Raw genomic sequence first — 25,327 nt, 5'->3', positions numbered from 1 at the left:
TGCTTTTCTGGATTCACCTGATGCATAGTAAATTTTGTTCCAGTATCTCATTTTGATTCTAAATATAGCTTTGCTTTCTTTTTAGATGTATTTCTTGTAAACATCACATTGTAGAATTTTGTTTTCTTAGTCATTCTACCAGTCACTTTTGCTTCATTGGATTTATTTAATCCATTTATTCCATTTGAAGTTATAATATGCAGGCTTGTGTTTTTCCCATTTGTGTCTTTTAATATTGGGGGATTTAAAGATTTTTTAAAATTCCCTTTCTCTTTTTAAGACAACAGTTTGCTTCACAATCAATTGTGCTAAAACTACTTTGCTATAATGCTATTCCCCACACATTCTCTTGCTCCTCTTACAGCATTTCTGCTCTCATTTGCTAGTCCTATTACTAGTTTGATATTTTTACTTAATTTATTTATCAATTTCTTCTCCCTTTTTCTTCCTTTCTCTCTCTCAGTTTAAGTGGTTAGTTCAGATTATCTCCTTCCCATGAGCTTCTTATGTTTACCAGTTTAAATGTTTCTGAGAAATTTGTTTTTGCTTTGTTCAGTTAATTTTCTTATTAGCCTATTTTAAAATTTCATCTTTGATTTTGTTGTATTTATTTCTTTGTATGGGGTAAAGTTTTTGAAGTAATTAGTTTGAGTTCTATTTTCTAAATAATGTCTATGTTAATGCCATTATACATCTTGTTCACCTCAGTCCCTTTAGAAATTATATATTACTTTTAGAAGAATTATTAATTCATGAGAAAGTATATTGGATAAAAGCATTATCTTGTAGAAATAGCCTGTGTACCAAATTTTATAATCCAGTTCTACTTCCTACCAACCCCAAGATCACTTTCCTTCCTAAAAGACTGTTTATCTCTAGGTTCATGTCACATATCCTTTGGGGTACCATCTGCCTCTAGGGAGTTCACATATACATTTTCTTGTTTATGGAAGCACAACACTCCCTAAGAAAAAATGACTTCTCAGTGTAGGAACCCCCTAACTAAGGATGGTTAAAAATATTTATAGGTTTTTTTTTTGAGGTGGCAAAAAATGGGTATCTGAGGGAGTACCTATCAACTGGGAAATGGCTAGAAAAGTTTGGTTTATAAATGACAGAATATTATACTGTAGGAAATGATGGAGAAGTAGTTTCAGACAAAACTGGGAAAACATATATGATACAGGAGAACAATTAATAAAATGACAAACAATATTGTAAAGACTAACAACTTTGAAAGACGTAAGAAACCCAATGCGCATAATGACTAATAGTGATTTTAGAATACTAATACTGAAACACGCCATGTACTCCAAGTAGACTCAGAGTATGACTTGTGCGTGTGCATGCACACACACACACACACATGTGCGCACACACACTCTCTCTCTCTCTCTCTCTCTCTCTCTCTCTCTCCATCATGTCCAATTTGGAAATATTTTGATTCTACTTATTTATAACATAGATTTTGTTCTTCTTTCAATTAGACATGGTGAAAAGAGAAAGATTTTGTTGATTTAAAAAATTAATTTAAAAAATTATCTCTAAGTATAGAATAATTACTCTATACTTCCTTATCTACTATTTTCTATTATCTATTATTTTCAATTACATTCAGAATTTCTGGACAATTTTCTTGCATTATTTCTTGCATCCTATACTATGGTGTTAAGGGTTTTTTAGTCAGGGTCTTCTGAGAGACTTATGAGCTTATACTATTTCTGACTATCCTGTCTTCAAGGTCAATCATTTTGACTTGTATAGATACATTCTTTTAATAATTTTGTTTTTTGCTTCTTTTATTCCACTCTTTTATTCCACTTTAGTATTTTTGAATTCTGAATTTTTTCTCCTCTTCTTTTTCTTTAGAGATATTCTCCATTATGAACTCAGTTTTCTTGGTCTGGAAACTGAAGACTTTGTTTCTACATTGATAATTATAATTTGGATACATTTATTCTAATATCTTCTCATGTTAATTTTAGTTTTCTTTTGAAAAATTCTGAAATTTCTTTTTTATAAATCCAAGATCTCCTGGGAACCTATTACATTCTATGTTTTATCAATCATTGGTTCTCTCATAACATTTGTTAAGAGTTTTGTAATCTCTTTGAAAATTCAGTACTTATTCTTCTTTCCAGTTTTGGGATTCTCTGTAATGATTTATCTGTTTGTGCTATGGATTTTAATTATGTTTCCTTCCTCTTGAAATTTATGTTTCAGTCTTTTTTGCCCCTTATCATTTTCCCCATCATTCACTTTCTGACTCCTTGCCTTTGCTGGTATATAGATCCCTAGCCTAGGTTGGAAAGCAGTCTTTTCTTTTTTCTGGGTTTACTGGCCAGAGCAGTCTCAAGGAAGTAAAAAGAGGAACAGAAGTGGCCCAACTGAGTTTTAGTCCCCCTTTCCTTCATGTTTTTTATAACTAGGCATGGTTATCCACCTTCATTTCCTTCTCTGACTGGACTGCATTTGTGTGTTACCTTTTTTTTTTTTTTTGCAGGTTTCAGGCAGGGTTGGTCTGGTGTTCTGGAGGGGATGCCTAGCCTAGATTGTTATGAGGAAGGTGGGCAGTCAGACAGGTATGTCTGAAAGAGTATGGGTTCTCAATATGGGCTCCAGGCATAAGTCCACAGGACAATTTGTATAGGGCATTGAGGTTGGTGGAAAAGAGAATAGATGTTCAGTGAACAATTTATTTGGTATCAATTCATGAGAATTTTACTTTATTGGGGGTTCTATTTTTTAGTCCCCTGGATTCACCTATAATTGTAACTCAATCTGGGATTTACTTTCCTCGTGATTTGGGTTTTTTTTGAGAAATAATGGGATCTAGAGAGTGTCTAGTCTGGTGTCATGATCTAGAAGTCCCTTGATTTATTATTCATCTTATTTAGGCTCTTCCCTCTGGAAGAAAGTTTGAAGCTACATCTTCCTTTTCTATCATCCCCAAAAGAACTAAAAAAAAAAAAAGGAAAAAAGAACCTAACACACTTTTTTCTTCCTTTTATATCTACTCCTAGATCTACTACTTTATTACTGTCCATGCAGAAAAGAAAGTCGCAAAACAGATTCTAGACCCAAATGATACAGCAATTGGTCAGCAGTTGTTCTTTGGATTCCCCTTTCCTCTCGGGCATTCTCTCTCACATTGCCTCTGAACAATGTGTAATAATTTCAGTAAAATGGGGACAATAACTTAGGCTCCCATTTCAGGCTTCCTAAGTGTAAATTTGAATGGAGCAATACCAGTAAAAGAAGAATATTTCAATTTGAAGATTTTGAGATAAGTTCAAGGATCATTAAGAGCTTCACATTTGATGGGGCGGCTAGGTGGCGCAGTGGATAAAGCACCAGCCCTGGAGTCAGGAGTATCTGGGTTCAAATCCGGTCTCAAACACTTAATAATTACCTAGTTGTGTGGCCTTGAGCAAAAAAAAAAAATCTAAAAAAAAAAGTTTCACATTTGAAATAATAACACTGGGTGGCAGCATTGCATAAAGGAAAGAATCTTGGGCAGTGGGTTTGGTGATCCAAGTTCAATTTCTAGCTCCTACCACTATATGATCTTGGACAAGTCACTGTCTCTGGAACTCTCAGGAAATTGAGGGGAGTTGGACAAGGTGGCTGGTGGGGGGGGCTCTCTAGTTCCAAATTCTCTTGATTCAAGATGCACATACATGCTCAACCTTCTTCCCACAGATTTTGGATATTAAATCTAGGTCTTTGGGAGTAAAAGACAAATCTTGACTTTTCTTTTCAATTGCCAAATGGAATTCTCTCCCATAAATTAGAGGCCACCAGTATTCATATTTTCCTCCAAAATATTAACCCATCCAAAAGTTTAGGATTAGCATTATATGTGAAAGAGAGGGGGGAGGGAAGTAGTATCTTGTTTTCAAAATGTTGTTTCTACCTGGGTAGGCATATCAGCTACAGGATTCCGGTTGGATCTCCTTCGTGTGACAATGACTGAGGGTTTGTGTTCAGTGGGGCTCCGATCAGATGCTGAAGCCAAAGGGACTTTCCCTTCCTCATCTGAATATCCCAGCTGTGCTACCTCTGGCAGATCGACCCTGCACACAGGGACTGACACAGGAATGATAAGAGGGACCATCCCACTGTCTTCTCGGGCCCTTTTAGAGGGCGGTGAGGGCCCAGCAAACTCCACCACGCTCTTGGCTGCAGATGCTACCACTGTCTTTCGCCTCTCCTCTAGGCCTTCAGCCTCCTGGAAAGGGAAACATAGAAAGGAATTGAAGACAAAGACATAATTCCTTCATTTTCTGGTTAATTTACTCACAGTTTACTCTAGCTATTACATCATATTTTTAAAACATCATTAAAAAAATCACTCTCTTGATGCCTTGATTTTTTATTAAGGTATTAAGGTTGGGGTCTGGCCCCACTCTGCATCTTTTTTGCAATCTTATCTAAAGAATGATAATAATGATAGCTAGCATTTTTATATAGGTTTATTTATAAGGCTTACAAAGAATTTTCTTTACAAATATTATCTTGTTCCCCAAAACAACCTTAGAGGTATAGGCTCTATTATTGCCCCCATTTTACATAGGAGGAAACTGAGGCAGATAGTGGTTAAATGACTTGCCCAGAGTCATGAGTTTCAGTCATGTTCAATTCTTTGTGACCCCATTTGGAGTCTTCTTAGCAAAGACACGAGTGGTTTGCCATTTCCTTTTCCAACTCATTTTACAAATGTGAAAATTGAAGTACACAGGATTAAGTGACTTGCCCAGGGTCATATAGGTCTGAGACTACAGTTGAATTCTGAAAATGATCTCTCCATTGTGCCACCCACCTAACTGTCCTAGTCATGAAGTTAAGGAAGTTATCTGAAGTCACATTTGAATTCAGGTTATCCTGACTCTAGGTTCAGCTCTCTATCTCTATCTAGTTGTTGTATGGTATATTGGAAAGAGTCAAGAGTCCTATGACCCTCTAGAATTGAGAGAAAGTCTGTTTCCTCTTCTATAAAACCAGGGGGTTGAATTAGAATAGTAATTCCCAAAGAGTGTGTTGCTAAAGACAATGTTTTAAAACTTGGAATGCTATGTTTCTACAAATAAAAGAAAATTTATAAATAATTTTGTCAAATATAAATGTTACCAGTACAACTTGTATGGTAAAGAGAATATTTACAAAATAAATAAGATTTGCCTATTACAAGTAGACATCGTAGACATAAATCCCAAAACATATCATGCTTCAATTGCCAAAGAATTTAATAAAACAACTGTCCTTTTTGAAGGTAAATTATACCTATTCAGGAAGTCTAAGCTCCCTATCTCTCTATTTCTCTCTCATCCCTTAGTCCTGGCTTCCCTGGCTTTCTTCAAGTCTCAGCTAACATCCTATCTTGTGCAAGAAGGCTTTCATCACCCTTGAGGCTAGGGCCACCCTCCCTCTGTGGACTATCTCCAATTGATCTTGTATGTAGCTTGTTTGTACCCAGTTGTTGGCATGTTGTCTCCCTCTGTTGGACTGTGGTCTCCACAGCAAGGACTGTTTTTTGCTTTTCTTTATCTCTCCAGTGCTTGGCATAGTGGTTGGCACACAACAGGAACTTAAATGCTTGTTGACTTGCTAACCTGATCTAATTCTTCACAGAAAATACTGTGCAACAAGCAGGCAAAAAAAAATTTGAGAACCACAGGACTGGATGATTTCTAAAGTTTCTTTTAACTAGTTCTTACACTGATTCTTTGACTGGGGTTGAGCTCCAGTTCTAATAGTTATTAGCAGATGGACCTTGAGCAAACTATTTAATCTTTCTAAGCCTCGGTTTCTTCATCTGTAAAATGGGTCTAGTACTTAGGTGTGTGTGTGTGTGTGTGTGTGTGTGTGTGTGTGTGTGTGTGTGTGTACACTCATAGAGAGGGACAGGGACAGAGAGGGAGAAGGATGGGGGAGAGAGAAAGAATTCTCTCAAGGTTGTTGTAAATAAAAAATAAATTTTTTAAATTAAAGCAAGAAAAGCCAACAACCAAACCTTAAAGTATCACATAAATGTCAACCTTTGTTATTGTTGTTGTCATTATAAACAGGCATGGAAATTGGATAGGTGATCATTCATATGATGAATTCTCAAAATAAGGAACCTTCCTCTACCAATGAAGACTGGCACCTTTTCTGCATTCTTTTTGGGGAAAGGGAATTGGGGTTAAAATGACTTGCCCAGGCTAGTAAGTTTCTGACCAGATTTGAACTGGGTCCTCCTGAGGGGCTGGTGCACTACCCACAGTGCCCTTTAGTTGTTGGCACAGTGTTGTCCTGCAAGTTGTAATCTTAGAGAGTGAACTACTGAGAGTGACCAAGAGGCTCACAAGAGGAAGGACTTGAAGTGTGGCTTTAAAATTTTGTAAAGTGCTTTGCAAACTGTAGTGTTAAAAGTTCCCTGGCTAGGAAGTTTTGAGACCAGCTTTCTAGTAGTAAAGATATTATTAATATTAATAAAAATCATAAAAATAAATTTGAGTTATTATCTCCAATTATTTCCCAATAGACACATTAGCTTCATTCAGGGCAATGGTATCCTCAAGGTGATCTCAAGGCACATAAATTAATCAACCTTACTCTTACTCTTTTTCTAGATTTTCTCCTTCTCTTCCAAATTTATCTAATTTTTTGGGGTACTGCATAATTTATTTATTTGTTTAGGTTTTTGCAAGGCAGTGGGGTTAAGTGGCTTGTCCAAGGCCACACAGCTAGGTAATTATTAAGTATCTGAGGCCAGATTTGAACTCAGGTACGCCTGACTCCAGGGCCGGTGCTCTATCCACTGCACCCCTAGCCGTCCCCTGTATAATTTATTTTTAAGTTCACCTCTCCTATTTCTGCTTTCCCAATTTGGAAAGCAATCCTGTCCAAATCTTACATTCAGAACCTTACCTTGTCTTACTTTGAGGACTTCTTTTCTTGTCCTCACTACCTCTTATTTGTTCATCCAAATTAATATTTCCATTCTCTAATATTTGTGTATGGTGGTCTCAGTAAGGATTTCTCACTATTCTTTGTTTCTCACAAAGAGCCCAGAACACAGCTGTCCTCAATAAAGCTATGTTGATAGTGCTTGGGTGTGGGCCTAGAACAGTCTGGCAAAACTTTCTGTTGTATCTCTATTTCCAGTCACTAGTTGAAACAGCTTTCCTTTCTTATCACAGAGGTTCCCCAAGGGGGAAAATGTCTTTGTTTGGCAACAGTATTCATTTTGGGAGAATAGGGACACTAATACACTGTTGGTGAAGCTGCAAACCAAAAGAGGGTGGAGCCTGGACTGGACTGTCTGCTCTGCAGCTCATAATCACTATTTTCCTTCAAGAACATCCCTGCCTTCCATGTGAAGCCTTTCTGCATCCACCAAAGTTACTAGTCCCCCAGTCCCAAATTGTACTGTATCTACTTTGGTAATTCCTGATTTCTACCTTGATAGTATGTAAGCTCATTAGGAGCAGGGATGTTTCACTATTTTTTTACTCCAGAAAAGAGTAGGAGTTAAATATTTCTTGATTGCCAGACCCAATCTTTGGCCCTTCTATATCTAACATATTCCATCCTTCATCTCACTTCTATATTTTCTCTAGAATCTAACGAGACTTTTCGATTTCTCCCAAACTCTTCTGGAGGATCTCATTTCTCACCATTGAATTCTGGAGTGAGGCCAGTTCCACAGCTTTTTGAGCCAGTGTCAGCAAATTGGCCTCCTGGGAAGCCCGCCGCCGCCTTCTCGTGCTCTGAATCACTCCTCCTCGAACCACTCCAAAGTCATTGGATCCCCAGGCATCACTGCATTCGGGGGCCTCCCGCTCACGGCCATTCTGGGCCAGTCTCTCCCCTTCAGGCAGGTGTTGCTGACCAGCAAGAACTACTCCACTGTGCTCTGACTGGGGCATGAGATGACTGCCCTTCTCATGACCCAGGCTTTCAGGATGGGGGTGTCCCAGGTTACCCTGGGGCAGGTGCTGCTGCTGTGACCAGTGATGCAAGAATAGATTGCTGGAGATCTCTTCCCGGGATTGGGGAGCAGGACCGTCCAGGGCAGTTGAAGATGAGGAGGGCGGAAGAATCCCTTCCTTGGAGAGCCGTCGGGAGCGTCTTGGGAAGATCTGGGCCTGAGGTAGCACAGGTTGTGTAGGCTGGTCCTGCATAAGGGCCTTCAGAAGCTCTGGGTTCATCTCAGGATTGGGGGGAAAGGGACAGGGCACCATACTGTGATGGGCCCCGAGGTGAGCCTGACCCATTGGGCCAGCTGACTGAAGGCTAAAGTCCTGGGGCTGTTGGGAGTGGGATGGAGGTGGAGGTTGCTGCTGGGGAGGATAGAAATTCTCAAAAAGCTGCATCTGGGGGAGTGCCTGCTGTTTCTGCTGTGGGGGAAAGGCAGCTGGGTTGGTACTAGGTGGGGTCTGTCGGAAAACATGGTGGTTCACCTGGTTCCCAAATGCCAACTGGAAAGGCTGCAGGGGCAATTGGTTTGGAGGTTTCTTGGGTGTGTGGAAGGAGTTCACTGGGGCCTGGGGCCTCCCCAGTTCAAGCTGTGCCTTTTGGGACATCATCTGCTGTATAGCATCATTATAAGGGTCCAGTGGCAGCATCCCTTTCTCCTGGCTTCGTTTCAAGGTCTCAGAGTGGCTATAGAAACCTGAGACCCCAACTCCATGATGAGGGGCCCCTTTTTGGCTACCATACATTGCAATTGCATGGTTCCACAATTGCTGGGGAGTGGGCTGGGACTGCTGCTGCCAGCTTGCATCTCCTCCCCGTTCAGGCACTCGGCCCATCACTGAATTTGACCACTTCCCAGCTGCCACTGATTGAGAGAGCATGGGAGGGTTACCCCGCTCCGTCCTGTAAACTACTGAGTTCAGTAATGACAGAGGATTGTGAGGGGGTAGATCAGTGGGCTGGGAAGTAGGGACACCACCAACTGGTCCACTGTGACCATAGTACTGCCCTTCCTTCAGCTGTTGCTGCTCCTTTGTTGCTGCTTCTGGGTCACTAAAAAATGGAACCCGTTTCCGTTTGTTCTGGGCCTTGGGTTGGGCCTGGAGGTTCATCGTGTGGTTTGCTATGCCAGGGTCAAGAGTTACCTGTTCACCAGCTGCCCATCCCCCAGGGAAAAGCCCTTTGGAGCATGGGCTCCACCCCCCCCCCCAAGTGGTTGCTGAATGCTAATTTCCAGTTGCCAAAGGAGAAAAGGGGGGGAAACAGGAGAAATGATTAAGACTCAGGTGACTGGTAGTGCTCAGTCAAGGTTCCTTCTGGTTCTTCTAAAGGGTTTTTCAAACCCTGTGTATCACTTCTTTTATCCTTCCCCAATTCATGCTGCCAAAATTTTCAACGCCTAAAAGAGAAAATGGAAACATGTCAAGTACTGAGGAAAACGATGAGCAGGAACTAGCGGGCAGAGGGAAATTCTCATTGAGCCATTACATCCCTGTGTGACTAGGTAAATCTCCTCTCCATGAACTGCACCTATGACTTTCATTACATTACCAGCTCTGAACTCTCTTCAGCACTGTACATATATCTCCCATCTATCTGGCGGTCTCTTCAACAGATCTGATCCTTCCCTAATGCAACTATACAGCTCTCAAGGTCTCCCAGAGCATTCTTGATTCTGACATCTGCAGCAGAGGCAGTGTGTGTAAAGGGGGAGCAGGGAATAGAGAGATAGTTAACTCTACACCAGCTGTTGCTATTTCCTAGGAGGCTACAAGCACAAAATCTTTCTGAATTCAAGATATAACAGAGTCTTAAAACAGGTTTGAAATTCACTGTACAAGGGACTGGCAAAGTCAAGACCGGAATTTGGGTAGTGATGGAAAGTCCTCAAATTGATATTTGTAGCCCTTTATAACCTAGAGGGTGTAGCAGAGAGGAGAGGGTTTTATACATGGAACTAGAAAGACCAGAGTTCAAATCCTACTTCATATATATCTATACACTTACTAGCTGTGGAATCACATATAGGTCACTTAAACTTCTCTAGGTCTAATGGCCTCCAGGGTTCCTTTCTATAATTCTACCTTTCCAGGCTTATATCACATTATCTGACTCCATTCACTATACCAAGCAAACTATACCTTGCTTTTAAGGTTTTCCTTAAAAATAGTTTCAGGGAGCAGCTAGGTGGTGCAGTGGATATAGCGCTGGTCCTAGAGTCAGGAGAACCTGTGTTCAAATCTGGCCTCACTTAATGATTACCTAGCTGTGTGACCTTGGGCAAGTCAATTAACCCCATTGCCTTGCAAAAATAAAAAAAAAAGATTATGAGACCTGGAGTCAGGAAAGTTCATCTTCCTCAGTTCAAATCTGGCTAGCTGGGTGGCCCTGGCAAAGTCACTTAAAGCTGTTTGCCTCAGTTTCCTCATCTGTCAAATGAGCTAGAGAAAAAAATGTTAAACCACCCCAGCATTTTTGCTAAGAAACCCCAAATAGGGTCACGAAGAATAGGATTACTAAAAAGTAATTCTAATGTACTTATCATAAAATTTTCTGTATATTACTTTTTTTTTTTGGTGGTGGGGAGGTAACTGAGTTTAGGTGACTTGCCCAGGATCCCATTGCTAGTAAATGTCTGACCTGGATTTAGGTATTCCTGATTCCAGGACCAGTTCTCTATCCACTATGCAACCTTGTTGCCCTAAAAATTACTAACAGGTAGGTATCATAGTGGATAGCCTACTAAACTTGAAGTCAGGAAGACCTGAGTTCATATCCCAACCTTTCACACTTATTAGCTGTGAGATCCTGAGCACAGAGGTTATGAATACTCAAACTGTTGCCTGTCTTAGTTTCCTCATCTGTAAAATGGGATTAATAAACATATTTATATACCAAGGTTGCTTTGAGGAAAAAATTAGATAATATTTAAGTGCTTTGCACACCTTAAAGAGCTATATAAATGTTTGCTATTCATAATATTATAAATTTTTATTAATTTATAAGGGTATCTCATTACCCTACAAGTCAATAAGCTCCTAGAAAGGAGGGGCTATATCTTATCTGAATTTATCATCTTACCTTCTTGCACTCAATAGTCATGCAATAAATATGTGCTTGATTTGGCATTTTCATGATCCCCAAGGAATCTACTTGGGGTTTTATTCTATGCACCAGCATCTTTTTGCTCAATTTCAAGTTTATCCTACAATTCAGCCTATCCTACAGTTCTCCTTTCTCTAAAAGTGGAAAAAGAAAGAGTACAAGCATTATGCAAAGGGAGGGGGGGATATTTCGACAAGGAAGGGAAAAAAGCCGCCAAAGGCACCATAAGACCAACTGATCAGGACTCTGGGCTTCTAGACACATTCCAGAGCCAGCCATTGGCAGCAGAAGTGGGGCCCCTGGGAGAAATTCTGAGAAGGGCCTGGTAAGTGTGCAGGATGCCCTCCCAGTCTCTGGCAGAGGCAGATCTACAATACTGAGTATGCAATGGGGTATGAGTCAGAAGAGAAGACAAATGACACAAGAGGAAGCCATCCTTGTTACCCAGTTTTTAAGGCCACTTAATTGCAAAGTAGCTCTGCACACATTTAAGGCAACATTTACCACAGGTCCTGGGCCAATGCTAAACATTGGAGGTATAAAGAAAGGCAAAAACAGTCCCTGCCCTCAAGGAACTTATAGTCTAATGTGTGAGAAAAACTATAGTTAGGTAAACATAAAATATAAAATATAGGAAATATAATCTGAGAAAGGAAAACATGAGCAGTCGAGGGGACTGAAGGCCTGGGGAAGCCTCCTATAAAAGTGGGAGGCTTCAAACAAAGACAAATCTGGGGGAAAAAACTTGAAATCTTGGCCTCCTTCCATCCCCAAAGGAAACCAGTAGCTAAAGCCTCTGGAACAGTAGAGGGTGTGGGGGAGGAAGGAACAATTTGAAAAAGGATAAATTTATTCAACAAAGTTTAATTAAAATGCCTACTAACCTCTTGTTAGAAGGAGAACAAGTAGTTTAGTCTGGCCTGTACAGAGTACATACCTAAAGGGAAGCATGTGTAGGAAGCCTTGAAAAGGCTTCAGTATGAAATCTCAAGTCTCACTTAAATTGCACAAAAACTGACAGGCTGGTGGTACCTGTGAAGGATGCTGCTGACTGGGGCAGCAGCTAGTGGTTGCCCCTCCATCCTCAGCAGAGACAACAAAAGAAGCTGAGGAGCCAGTCAACAAGTGCTCTTAAAGCCCCTAGAATGGTTTCAGGCACAGTGGTAAGTGCTGAGGATAGGAAGAAAGGCAAAAGACAGTCCTGGTAATCTAGGGGTCATAATCTCATGGGAGAAATAGAACACAAATAACTGAGAACAAAAATATATACAGGATAAATTAGAGATAATTTCAAAGGGAAAGCTGTAAAGCTCCGGAAAGGTCTACTTGTAGAAGCCCGAATTTTAGCTAAGACTAAGCAGGAAAACTATGCAGGCACGGGGGACAGGGATCAGTGTAAATTCACGGAGTCAGAAGATGTAGAACCAGGTAATATTCAGGAGAATGAGGAAGGTATAAGAAAACTGGAAAAGCAGGAAAGTGTTTTAAAAGGCAAGCAGAGGATTTCATATTTGATCATAGAAACAATGGAGTTGTTTGAGAAGGGAAATCAAGACACAGTTGGGTATATGATTTTAAACTGCCCAGTGGTGGATGAACTGAAGTACAGAAGAGACTTGAAGCAGTTAAAGTCTCAATGTCCAGCTATGGAGTGGGGGGGGGGGGGACTTTGAGAAAGGGGGAAGAGTTCAGAAGAAAAAGCATGTTTGTGATAGGGAAAGTCTGAAGAAGAGAAGTTATTTCTGTTGGGAGGAGGATACCACAGAAATGTGATGGAAAAAAAAAACCAAACCCAAAAAACCCAAAACAGCAACTCACATTCTTATAGCACTTTAAGCAGAATTCCCGTAGATGGACCAGGTTCTAGAAGCCTTGGATCTGAAAAGTCTTTGCTCTTACTCTGTCCAAGTGGGACAGTCCCCCAGCCATGCTTCATGTGCCTCCCAATAGGAAGGCTTTGCAGGGAGCAATTAACCTGCCAAGAGACCAACCTAAGTACTATCACTCATCTGACCACTGATTTCCTTACTCCCTCTTACTCCATGACCCACAGTGACTCACTTCTCCAGTATTTTCTTCCTATCATCTTTCACTTTCACCCTACATCACAGTAGGGTAGTAACTTCCTCCTTCTCAATTTCCTTCCTCGGCTCCCCACCCACGTGACCCATCAGATTCTTTGGGTTTCCTCCCTCAGTAGTCCCCCCTTGCTTCCCTAGGCCTCAGTCACAGCAAACACTTGAGGCTTCTCAAAGTTTTGACTCATCTAGAGAGAAAATCCTTTCTTCCATATCAGAAAAGGTCAAGAATAGGGGGCAGTTGTATAGAGATAAAGACCCCAGAAGAATTTAACTGGTGAAAGGGCAGGAAGAGAAGAGATTAAGGAGAAATTGATATAGAACAAACCTTCTAAACAAAAAAGCCTTTCTTACATTTAAACACTTTTGCAACCAGTCCCAATGTTACTGTAGGGAATGAAGCAACCAAAACCTACTCAGGAAAACAACCCCCACAGAAGTGCCCTGAATCATCATGCCCATTATTGTGCCCATTGTTTGTCATCGGTGGAAGCATCCTTTCCCACCTGGCAACAACCTGACCAAGCTCTGCCGTCAGCCAACACTGTCTCTCAGTGAGGAAAAAGAATGGGGAGGGAGGGCAGAACTGCTGAAGATTAGAAGTCCATGTGACTGCACAGAAACTCTAAGCCTCCCCTGCTGTCCCCCTACTCTCCCGCCTGCCCCCCCCACACCGTGACCACAGATCTTCCTGACAACCCCCATGCAAACCACAGTAATGAGGCTGAGTGACTAAAAAGATACCAGAGATACTTGGCATGTGAAAGGCAGGCAGACAGCAGCCCTATTCTGTGACTAGAGCAAAACAGTACAGTGGGAGACAAGCATAGCTCTAATACAAATGAGCCTTCTGGGCCCCTTGAGACCTGAGGTGTCCAACACCATGGCTATAGTTAAAATTGCTACAGCTAAAATTGCTCTTTTATATCCTCTCATTTGGGAGTAAAGTTCTGCCTTTAGGACTTCAGATCTTTAGAACCTGAGTACCCACCCACTCCTAGAACTAAACTTTTTCAGTCTTTGGCAATAAGCTGGATAATCTTGGTGGAAGTTCCTTCCATTCCAAAATCCAGTGAGATTTAGGCTTTTAGGGAAGGTCCTCAGGGATACCACTGACCTAACCCTGAATCTCCTCTTCCATACAAGAGCTTAGTTCCCCAAGATTTTCCTTAGGAAACTGTATAGAGCTTCAAGTCAGTATAGCCACAGGCTACAATAAAAAAAAAAAGATTGTAAAAGGAAAGACCCAAGAAATGCCAAGGAAGTGCAAAATCTAGGGTTCAAGTGTGGTCAGGAATTCTTATAATAGGAAGTAGAGATGTGGGCAAGCTACTTAAGTCAGGTTACCCTCCCCAAAAAATGCCCAGATGTCTGGGGACTCAGAAAGGAATAGATATTTCATGATTTGGAGGAAATAATAGGTGTAAGGCAGTTAGGTGACTCAGGGGATAGAGCAGGGGAGTTAGGAAGACCTGAGTTCAAATTTCACCCCAGATAATTACTTGCTCTTTGATGATGGGCAAGTCACTTAACCTTGATTGCAGAAGAAGGAAGGAAAGAAGGAAGGAAGGAAGGAGCTATTATTATCTCCATTTTACAGATAAGGAAATTAATATTGAAGAGTATCTAGTTTAGAGACTTGCTCAGGATGACACAGCTAGCAAGATAATGAGACAGGATTCAAACTCTAGGCTCCCTGACTCCAAATCCGGCATTGTTTACTACACCATTCAGCTGCCTAATGAATGAGGCAGAAATGAGTCTCCATTCACTACTTCTTGCCTATCCTAAGGAATCTAAGACCTTTTTAGTCTACTGCTCTTCTTTCAGGAAACCATGCCGGATAGCTACTAACCCAGGAATCTGCATAGGTCCCTGCCTCCTCTTGGTAGGCCCCCCACTTCTTGCAATGCTTCCAGTTACAAAATCACCACTGTTATCCCATAAGGGAAAGCAAGAGACGGCCAAGATATATGGCATAGGAGAGGCCCTAGGAGCCTTCTATTATCAGGGAGGGAGAAAAAGGGCTGTTCTTCTCAAGCCAGGAATGCCCTTTGTCTCCAGGGAAGGGTGTGGAGTGTGCACTGGGAGCCTTTCAGGGAGGGAGCTGGGGAATCAGCAGGAAGCTTGGGGCTGCCTTGCTCAACAGCTGAGACACCACGTCTCTCCTCAGCCTCTCCCCATACTCCCCCATCTCCTTTTTACCTCCCCTCCACTACCACCTGTTGTCTGATGTAGCTTCTGCTGGGGAAGGGTTTCCTTAGTACAGATTTCTCTAGATCGGTAATGGCAGATGCCATGTGCCCTTGGCAGGCAAGTCCCTCTCATTCTCTCCAAGGAAACAGCTGTGGGGCCCTGCTGAGCCTCTTTAGTCTATGGGCAGAGAGGGTAGAAGAGAAAAGGCTGCAAACCTAGTCAGTTCATTTCCTTGGTCAATTAAAAGGTAACAGATTCCATTCCACCCTCTCCAACTCCACTTTTCCAACCTCTTCAGGGGCCCAAGTCTCTCCAGTCTCCTGTATTTGTTCCTTAAGATTTCTATAGAAGGCATGTTCATTTCAACCTCCTGGCTTTTGAGTTCTAGGGACACAAGCCACAGGACTTGAAGTCATGTCCACTTCTCAGCTGCAGCTCAATTTTCTTATTCATCAAATCAAACATTCTCTGTTTGGTGGACTTTGAGTCACTTTCCTCCAATCCTGCTCCCCAACCCCCACTGATGCACCAATAGGGTAGAAGTTGGCTAGCCAAACCCTCATTTTACTCTCCCTCCCCAATCCCAATCTATGGTTTGTTATCCCTTCTTTAGATTGGTAGAGAAAATTGTAGAGGACTGGTTCTCTTTCTCCAAATGTGCTTTAATTTATGTCACCAAAGACTAAGGAAGCTTCACTGGGATATTCTTGTTCCCCTTAGAAGGAAAAGGACTTAATGAGGAATCAAGAGCTGACAAGAATGCCTTTGGGTCTCAAAATTTCAGGGACAGCTGCTGTCTGATCCTAACTGAAGGAAACCCACAGCTTATATGGATCTCCTCGATAATAATACAACTCAGTCTGTTCAAGTCTATACTTTCTCTTCTTTTCCTGTTTTTGGTCCTTGCCTATCAACTCCTCTTTTCCAACTTCTTTTCTTTCCCCAACAAGGGTTCTGGTCTATGCTAACATAGGGCTGTTCTTCAGTCACTAGAAGAGCCAGGATCTCAAACAGATCTTCCAAGTTTTCTAGAGGGTTGTGGCCTGGAGCACTTTTTCCTTATACAAGAGAGATTTAGGGAACCCACACTGAGAACAAAAACAGAGCCAGAGAATATGTTGGGAGGGGAAAGGAAGAAGGGCCTCTAATGTACTGTTCATAGGGGTGAAAATTCAAATTTCTACAGGTGCACGCTAGTCTGGAAGGAAGTCAACTCCAGACACTTCCCTATTTCCTGCCTCTTAGACTCTTAATAGGAACTTCATTGAGACTACCCAAGACCAGAAAGTCATAGGCCTCCAGCTAGCTATCTGGTTCCCCATTCCCCCAAAGGAATATCATTACAGATCAACAGAGGAAAGGCTGATTCAGAGTCAATTCTCATGCTCTATCCCTCACACAGCATATTCCAGATTCCAATACCTGAACAGATGCACCTAAAGTCTAACTTTTAACAAACTAAGTCAACTCAGACACATTTTGAGAGCCCTAGCACTTAGCACCACTGCCACTGCCCCTGTTGCAGCTCAACAAATTATTAGTAACATTTGTTCATGTTTATAGAGCTTTAAGGTTTCCCAAAACAATCACCACAACAAAAATTATCCTTAAAGGTATCATCAATCCCATTTTACAAATCAAAAGATGAATCTTAGATTCTGGAGCTGGAAGACATCTTAGAATCAACTAGTTCAATCCCTTCATTATATGAGAAGAAATTGAATCCTTAAAAAGGACTCCTTAAAAAGGGAAGATTTTATTATTTGAGCTCAAGTCTTTAGACATTAAATTCAATATTCTGTTCCATCACAATTTGTCTCAACTCCAATTAATCAATTAACAAACATTTAGTAGACTTCAGTTATGTGTCAGGAATTGGGTAAGGTGCTGCAGATACAGAAATAAAAAAATCAAAATAACTACCCTTAAGACGTTTATAATCTAGCCAAAAGAGACACTTCAGTAGATTGATACCTACAAAATAGATACAAGGTGATTAATAAAGGGGGAGAACAGGGAAAGGAGGAGGCATTGGCAGCTTAGAAAATCAGTGAGGAACTTGAGTGGATCCCTAAAAACTAGAGATTCTGAGAGATGGAAATAAAGGAGAGTATTCTACGTCTCCAGGATGTACATCACAGAGGTGAGAAGATCAAGGGCTGTGTGAGGGAGACAAAAGGTGACCTGTTTGTCTGGATTGCCTAGTACAAGGAGGAAAGAAATGTTTGGGGACAAACTGTGATGGGTTTTAAATGCCAAAGATAAGTTTCTATTTGATTCTGGAAGTAATGGGGAACCCATTGGAGCTTACTGAGTAAGGGGAGGGACAAATTAGATTTACCTTTGCAAATCTGGCAGATGAGAAACCTGAAGCTTAGAAACAACATTTAAACAGAACTTAGGTATGGGGGTTGGAGAGGAGGGTAAATGAGGGTCCATCTTTAGACTGTGCTCAATAAGATCAGTAAGACACCAAGTTTACAAGATGGGTACTAGAAAGAGCAATGTAATTCGAAGAGGAACCAATGAGGACTTAGTCTTTCCCCAAGTAGCAATCCCCATCAATCCCCATCAATCCCCCCCCCACACACACAAAATCACCAGCTATCCTCATACAGCATGTCCCAAAGCAGAAATCTGAAATCAGGACTTCTAACTACAAGGTCCTTTGCTTATTTCATTTAATCCCCACAAGAACTCAATGCCTTAGGGATGAAACAAATAAGTTATATCTCCATTTTGCAGATGGGGAAACAGCCACACAAAGCTTAAGTGACCTGTTTCCTGACTCCTAGACTCTCTTAGTTAGAATCTGGCTGAGACCATCTAAGACCAGAGAGTCACTGACCCCCCCCCCACCATACCAATAAAGCAGTATCATTCTAGATGAAATAATTGACCCAGAGTCAATTCTGAAGCTCTATCCTTAAGTGCCACACCCAGCTCCCCTTCTCCCAAATAATCATCTACTACCCTCCTACAGCATGCTCCAGAGCTGAGATCTGAAGCCAGGTAGTCCCTGTGAGTCTTGTGGGTTTTCTCCACCCCATCATAAACAGTTCCTTTTCTTTCAAAACCAAGAGCCACAGCTGTGGTATAATTCTTTACATATATTGCTAATATTTGTATCTTCAGATCTTAGCACAGCACTTGAGCACATAGTAAGCCCTCAATAAATGTTCTATCACTCTATTTCTAGGGAAGAAATAATAACAATATAACTCCAGGCCAAGAATGACTCATCTATCCCCAATCCATGCCTGGCTCTGGCCCCATTAACCAAGGCCTTGGCAGCTTGACCTATTTTAGAACAGGAGCCCTCATTTGCAGTTCCCTTTGCTCAGGAAGGCAGACAGATGTGGTGTTCTCTAGCAATTCACTGGTGCTTTCAGCCTCCTTCTTCTAAACCACGACATCCAGGCACCTGGTTTCAAAATCTAAGTGTAATTATTCAGGGTAGTCTAAAGGCAATATAACCTAGTATACTCCAATTTCTTTTGCCTATTGCTTTATGAGTGGGGGCTCCTCCTTTCCTACACTGCCCCACCAGTTTTTCCAGAGCATACCACTAAAAGAGTTGGTAATAAAAGGGCTGTGGCATCCAGTTTCATATTTATCTGGACCTTTGTCAGAGAGACCTCCCAAATATATAATATGGACCCACCTGGAGTGCCAGGATGATGACTAATGAGGCACTGCTCAAAAACCAACAACATCCTGAAAAGGTCATCCTCCCACAGCTTGAGGTTAAATGAAAAGGACTAAAACTCCTAATTTGTATCACAAATTTCACAAAATAGGGAGAGAAAGACTTATTGGATACATTCTTTGGTGTCCTGTGTACAGAATTTAGCTTTTTCTTTTTAGTTTTTTTTTTCTTTTTGCAAGGCAAATGGGGTTAAGTGGCTTGCTCAAGGCCACCCGGCTAGGTAATTATTAAGTATCTGAGACCAGATTTGAACTCAGGTACTCCTGACTCCAGGGTCTGTGCTCTATCCACTGCACCACCTAGCCACCCCTGAATTTAGCTTTGTTTTAGAAGTCTCTCACAGCATTGATTTTGACAAATACACTTTCTAAATTATATATTTAACCTTTAGCCCCATGATTTCTCTAAATAAAGTTCTGAATGCCTACAACACTCTAAGGTAACCTACTCATGCATGAAGGAGGGTACAGATTTGGAAATCATGAAGAATTGACTTTAGGGTTCTACCCTAGCAAATTCATAATTGTTTTGCCTTGGTTCAAGAAACCTATAGGCTCCTCCTCAGACATCTCCTTAGTCTCCCACTTGAAGAATATCATATTGGATTTTTTTTAAAATTTCTCTACCTTGACTCCAAGTAAACTCAGTGGGACATCTCAACATCTTGAAAAATTCTATCAAGCTTGATACTCAAAGCTCACCAGTACTCTACATTTCTGATCAGAGGGTGGAACTTTGAATTCAAATGTCTCAACACACCAGAATATCTGTATGTATGTATGTATGTATGTGTGTGTGTGTGTGTGTGTGTCTGTCTCTGTCTTCTCCCCATGCCCCAACCCTTTATAGCTCCATATCACTTTTTCCCTTTCTCTATTTAGATTGTAAGCTTGAGAGGCAAGAACTATCTCTTTTTCATATTTGTATACCCAGCTCTTAGCACAGTGCTTAGCACTTTAGATGTTTAATAAATATCTTTTGTTTGAAAAACATTTAGGATACAGCCAGGTTTGGAAGTGATTCTTTTGGTTGGAGGAGGACCTTGTGAGCTTTAAAGATCTGGGAAATTTTGGCTTTCTCATTGATACCCCAGCTTTCCAAGAAAGCTAATGGCCCTATTTGCAATCTGAAGCCTAGGATAGAATAGAGACATAGTCAAACCTTTCCAAAGACTCTCAACAACCAAAATGATGCTATCATTAAGGGGAGCATTTTGAAAGCTCCAATAAAAATATTTCTAGGAGACACAAGTTACCCCTTTGCTAACAGAATGTGTGTTACAGGCTTTGGAGAGGTGTTTTATACCAACTGATTTATTTTTTTAAAATGTTATCAGTGGGGGCAGCTAGGTGGCGCAGTGAATAGAGCACCAGCCCTGGAGTCAGGAGTACCTGGGTTCAATGCGACCTCAGACACTTAATAATTACCTAGCCGGGTGGCCTTGGGCAAGCCACTTAACCCCATTTGCCTTGCAAAAAAAAACTAAAAAAAAATGTTATCAGTGGATAGAGCACCTGGAATCAGGAGGGCCTGAGTTCAAATCCAGCCTCAGACATGTAATGATTGCCTAGCTGTGTGACCTTGGGCAAGTCACTTAACCCCACTGCCTTAAATAAAACAAAAAAATTATACTACTTAAGTAAAATACTTCTTTCTAAAATCTAATTAAATTTAGCTGACAAATTAATATCAACTAATAGTTATGGCAGAAGCACACGAGCTGGGGCATGTGATCTAGCATGAGAAAACTGACTTTTAACCCTTTAGGGAATACCCTACAGCTGAGGGGATAAGTAGAAATTGAGCCAACCTGCCATTGTGAGTGGGGTTGGGAAATTAGCTCCTACATCTGCTGCATACACACAAGATCCTTTCTGATACTTTAAAATTTTTAGCATACTCTCCCTCTTGAAACTATACTTTGTATTTGCTAATCTGTGAATATATTGTATAATTCCAAGAACAATCTAAACTCCTTGAGGGTAGGAATTCTTTCTTTTGTTTTTGTCTTATATATCCCCAGTACTTCACATAATACTTTCTATATAGGAGATACTTAATAAGTGTGTGTGTGTGTGTGTGTGTGTGTGTGTGTGTGTGTGTGTTTAATGAATGGAATGGACAGATATCCCATCTTTCCTTTCCCCACTGTATCCTCAGGTATTCCAGGCTAGGTTCAAGGAAGAAACAATCAACAGTAATTGTTAGGCTATACTACAAAGTAGTCATCATCAAATCTATTTAATATTGGTTACAAAAGAAAACTCAATCAATAGACTAGATCAGGTATACAACATAACAAAGCACTAAATACAGTAGCCTACCTAGTGCTTGATAAACCCAAAGACTCAGCAACTGGGATTTACTATTCAACTGAAACTGTTGGAAAAACCATGAAAAGAGTATGGCAGAAATAAGGTATAGACCAACATCTCATACTACATACTAAGACAAGCTCCAAATGGATAGGTGACTTACACATAAAAGGTTATCTTATAAAGAAACAAGGAAAAAATACCTTTCAAAGTTATAGAGAAAAACACAAGACCAAATAGGTGGTAGAAAGAAGCATAGATGGTAAAAATGGATAATTTGAATTAAATGAAATAAAAATGGTTTTTGCACAAACAAAACCAATGCAACTAAGAATAAAAGGAAAATAACTGGGAAGAAATCTTTGCAACAATTTTTTTCTGATAAAAATCTGATATGATATGGTAAGATATATAATAACCTGCTTCAAATATATCAGAACAAGAACTAATCACCACAATAGATGGTCAAGGGCTATGAACAGGAAGTTCTCAAAGAAATTCAAATTATCAACAGTTTTATCAAAAAAATTCTCGGGGCGGCTAGGTGGTGCAGTGGATAAAGCACCGGCTTTGGAGTCAGGAGTACCTGGGTTCAAATCCAGTCTCAAGACACTTAGTAATTACCTAGCTGTGTGGCCTTGGGCAAGCCACTTAACCCCATCTGCCTTGCAAAAACCTAAAAAAAAAATTCTCTACTAGCAATTCACCGATTATTAGAGAAATGCAGAATAAAACAACTCAAAGTTTCATCTCACATCCAACAAACTGGCAAAGAATACAGAAAAAGAAAATGACAGTTTGGAATTGTTGGAAGGAATAGGGGACAAGGCAAACTTAATGCACTGTAAGTAGAAGCATTTTGAAATGCTGTTGTAAAAATCAGCAAATTGTGCATATCCTTTGACCTAGGATCATCACTATTAGACCTATATCACAAAAAGATAAAAGGGGGAAAGGACCTATATGATAAGAATATTCATAGTAGCATTTTTCATTATAGCAAGGAAATGGAAACTAAGAAGTGCCCATCAAGTGGGAATGGCTGAACAAGTGGTTTATTAATGCAATGGAATATTATTATACAACAATACTATTGCAGCATAGGAAAGTTTTAGAGAAATTTGGTAAACCTTTTATGAACTGATACAGCTTAAGATAAGAGAAAAATTTATACAATAACTACAATAATGATAATAACAAAAATAGCTGTCATTTATACAGTACTTACTATGTGAGAGGTATCACGCTTTAATATCTGTAAATTTATAGATATTGACTAATTTGATATTCCTAACAACCTGAGGGTGTGGTACTATTATTACCCCCATTTTACAACTGAGGAAACTGAGGCAAACAGAAGTTGGATGACTCGTATAATATAACACAGAATTTAAATGTTTAATGAATATGAACTAACATCTTCCTAACTCTAAGGCGATATATCTACTTTATCACCTTGCCGCCTAACAATTACATTGTACAGAAAAACATTTTTGAAACATTAAGAACTATATTCTCTGCAATGACTAGTAATGATTCCAGAAGACATTTGAGGACATACATAACCACTTCTTAACAGACACATGATGGACTTAAGGTACAGAGTAAGACATACATTTTCAGTCACACAGCCAATGGCCAATGTATGAATATGTTATGCTTGACTAGGTATTATTTAAATACAAATGTTTTTTTTTCTTTTTTCCAATGAATGTGAAGTGAGGTTGGATAAAAGGGCCAGAAACAGGGATGAAATTTAAAAAAAAAGCAAAGGGGGAAAATATAAAGAAAAGAGAAGACAGAAAAGAAAATAATTGAAGCAATTTTTTAACAATTGAGTAGTTAAGACAAGGAAGGCCAGAAGAATAAACAGACTAGTTGGATAGGTTTGCAAGAAACTTGTTGAATTTATTATATACTTGAAAGGAAAAGCTAACTATATATAAGAGATTCAGGGTTTCACATATAATCTATTTTTCTTTCCAACTCTTATGGAAATGCTAATTTTATTTGGTGCTTCTTAAGTTTAGAATTTTAAAAATAAAGCATGGGGGGTGTGACAATTAACATGAACAAAACTGCAGAGAGTGTCTGACTGGAGGACACAAGGGTTGAAGTCTTGAAGAAGTCAGGCAGTCCTCTGAACAGATCAAAAATTTACCATCCCATCCTAGTGCAAGAGGGATAAGAAAAGGGTAAGGATCTTATGTGATACCTTTATAGACCAAATGATAATCACATGTAAAATTGACCAGCCAGAAATCCTCAGAATGTGCCAGTCTAAATAAATTTTCATTATGGACAATGCCTAGTCAGTAATGAACTCAACTTTCTCCATTCCCTATTCTATCACTGACAAGAGTCTCCTACAAAAGACTGAAAAGAGGCCAATTTCCCTGAGATATATAAAAATGTTATTCTTGTCTTCAAGCAGTTTCCAATCCAACAAAGGGAGAAGAACATAGCAATAAAAATGATACAGAACCTGGACATTAGGTCTACTGACTAAAGTGAAAATTTGATCAGGGTTCTGGCTAACTTAAAAAAAGTTAGCAAATTCTGTCAATGTCAGTGTCAGGCTTGGGTATAGTGTATACTTTGGCTATAAAAATATCTATCTTGGAACACAGGACAGGAAGGAGAAGAAAGAGGATATCCTCTCCAATTATAAAAGACTAGTATTACATCTTGTTGAAAGGAGTTCAAATCTTTCATTTAGACTTTCAATTTTATCCCAGGGCAACACACCAGAAGTAGATGGAAAACAGGGATAATTATACCCATTTTTTAGATGAGGAAAACTGAGGCACGGAGAGAACAATAATGAAACAGAAAAAAAAAGGATCCCATATTCCTAGGCTTCAAGGAATGCCACTGGCAGTTATGTTGCTTTCTACTTTCTCTCCTCTGCCCTATGAAGTTTTCTAGATGAGTTTCCCCCCAATCTGGGATAGTTCTTTCTCAGGCAGTACTTCTTAGATGTTATCTCTTAGCCACTATTAAGCATCTGGGAGGTATGAACATATAAGATTGAACCAAGATTTCACAAATTCCAAGGAGGTCTTCTGACATCCCAAAATATACTGCCCTCCTCTCCTTGGGGAGGTAAGCAATAATGGGTGCAAACTCACATGGCTGTGCCAGAGCCCAGAAGAGCCTCAAGAAGACCAATTAAATTTTCAGTGTATGCATTTACATCTCAAAACTCAGCAAGTACTACAAATTAGGACTCGATTTATTAATTTGTGGATTATCTTAAACTTTAGATAGTGAGGGAGAAGATGCTAATATTGCAGATTGAACTTAAAGGTTGTGAACATACATTGTTAAATATCCACCAGCCTGTTTCTATGGCATGGCATTAAATTTTAAATCAGTCACTTAATCAACAAGCCTAGAATGTAGTGGGTTTTTTTGTTGTTTTATTTATTAGTCATTTTTCAGTCATGCTTGACTTTTCATGGTTTTCTTGGTAAAGATACTGAAATGATTTACCATTTCCTTCTCCAGCTCATTTTAGAGATGGAGAAACTGAGGTAAGCAGCACAAAGTGAACTGCCCAGAGTGACACAGCTAGTAAATGTCTTAAGGCCACATCTGAACTCATGAAAATGAGTCTTACTGACAAAAGATCTATCTATCCACTGTGCCACCTAACTGTCCCCCAAATTTTTGTTATTCAGTCATTTCAGTCACATCCACCTCCTCATATCCTATTTGGGGTTTTCTTGGCAAGGATCCTAGAGAGATTTGTCATTTCTTTCTCCGGTTCATTTTGCAGATGAGGAAATTCAGGCAAAGTTAAGTGACTTGTCCAGTATCGCACAGCCAGCTAGTCCAAGTCTGCAGTCACATTTGAATTCATGAAGATGAGTCTTTCTTATTCCAAGCCCAGTGCTCTATCTATGTACCACCAAGCTGCCCATTTATATGGCCATGGTATACAGTAAGTATTATTAAAT

The 25,327-nt window shown here is 40.1% G+C and overlaps 1 protein-coding gene across 7 annotated transcripts in view; it reads right to left on the bottom strand.

Moving 5' to 3' along the window:
* The window catches only part of MIDEAS (mitotic deacetylase associated SANT domain protein), a 137,598-nt gene that overhangs the window by 34,333 nt on the left and 77,938 nt on the right, over positions 1–25,327 (bottom strand). For 5 of the 7 annotated variants that reach the window (XM_074235756.1, XM_074235752.1, XM_074235758.1 and 2 more), the window contains 2 exons: positions 7,662–9,361; positions 3,917–4,231 (listed from right to left, as the gene is read on the bottom strand). In XM_074235756.1, coding sequence (XP_074091857.1) covers positions 3,917–4,231; positions 7,662–9,074 — 1,728 coding nt within the window. In that variant the 5' untranslated portion in view covers positions 9,075–9,361. Of the gene's footprint in view, positions 1–3,916; positions 4,232–7,661; positions 9,362–12,885 lie in introns of all 7 variants that reach the window. The other 2 variants (XM_074235753.1, XM_074235757.1) reach the window with 2 other exon arrangements.

The sequence above is a fragment of the Macrotis lagotis genome, chromosome 4 (genome assembly GCF_037893015.1).
Source record: "Macrotis lagotis isolate mMagLag1 chromosome 4, bilby.v1.9.chrom.fasta, whole genome shotgun sequence".
Taxonomy (NCBI): Eukaryota; Metazoa; Chordata; class Mammalia; order Peramelemorphia; family Peramelidae; genus Macrotis; species Macrotis lagotis.
The sequence above is the reverse complement of the archived record's forward strand: the minus strand, read 5'-3'. Positions and strand labels throughout refer to the sequence as shown.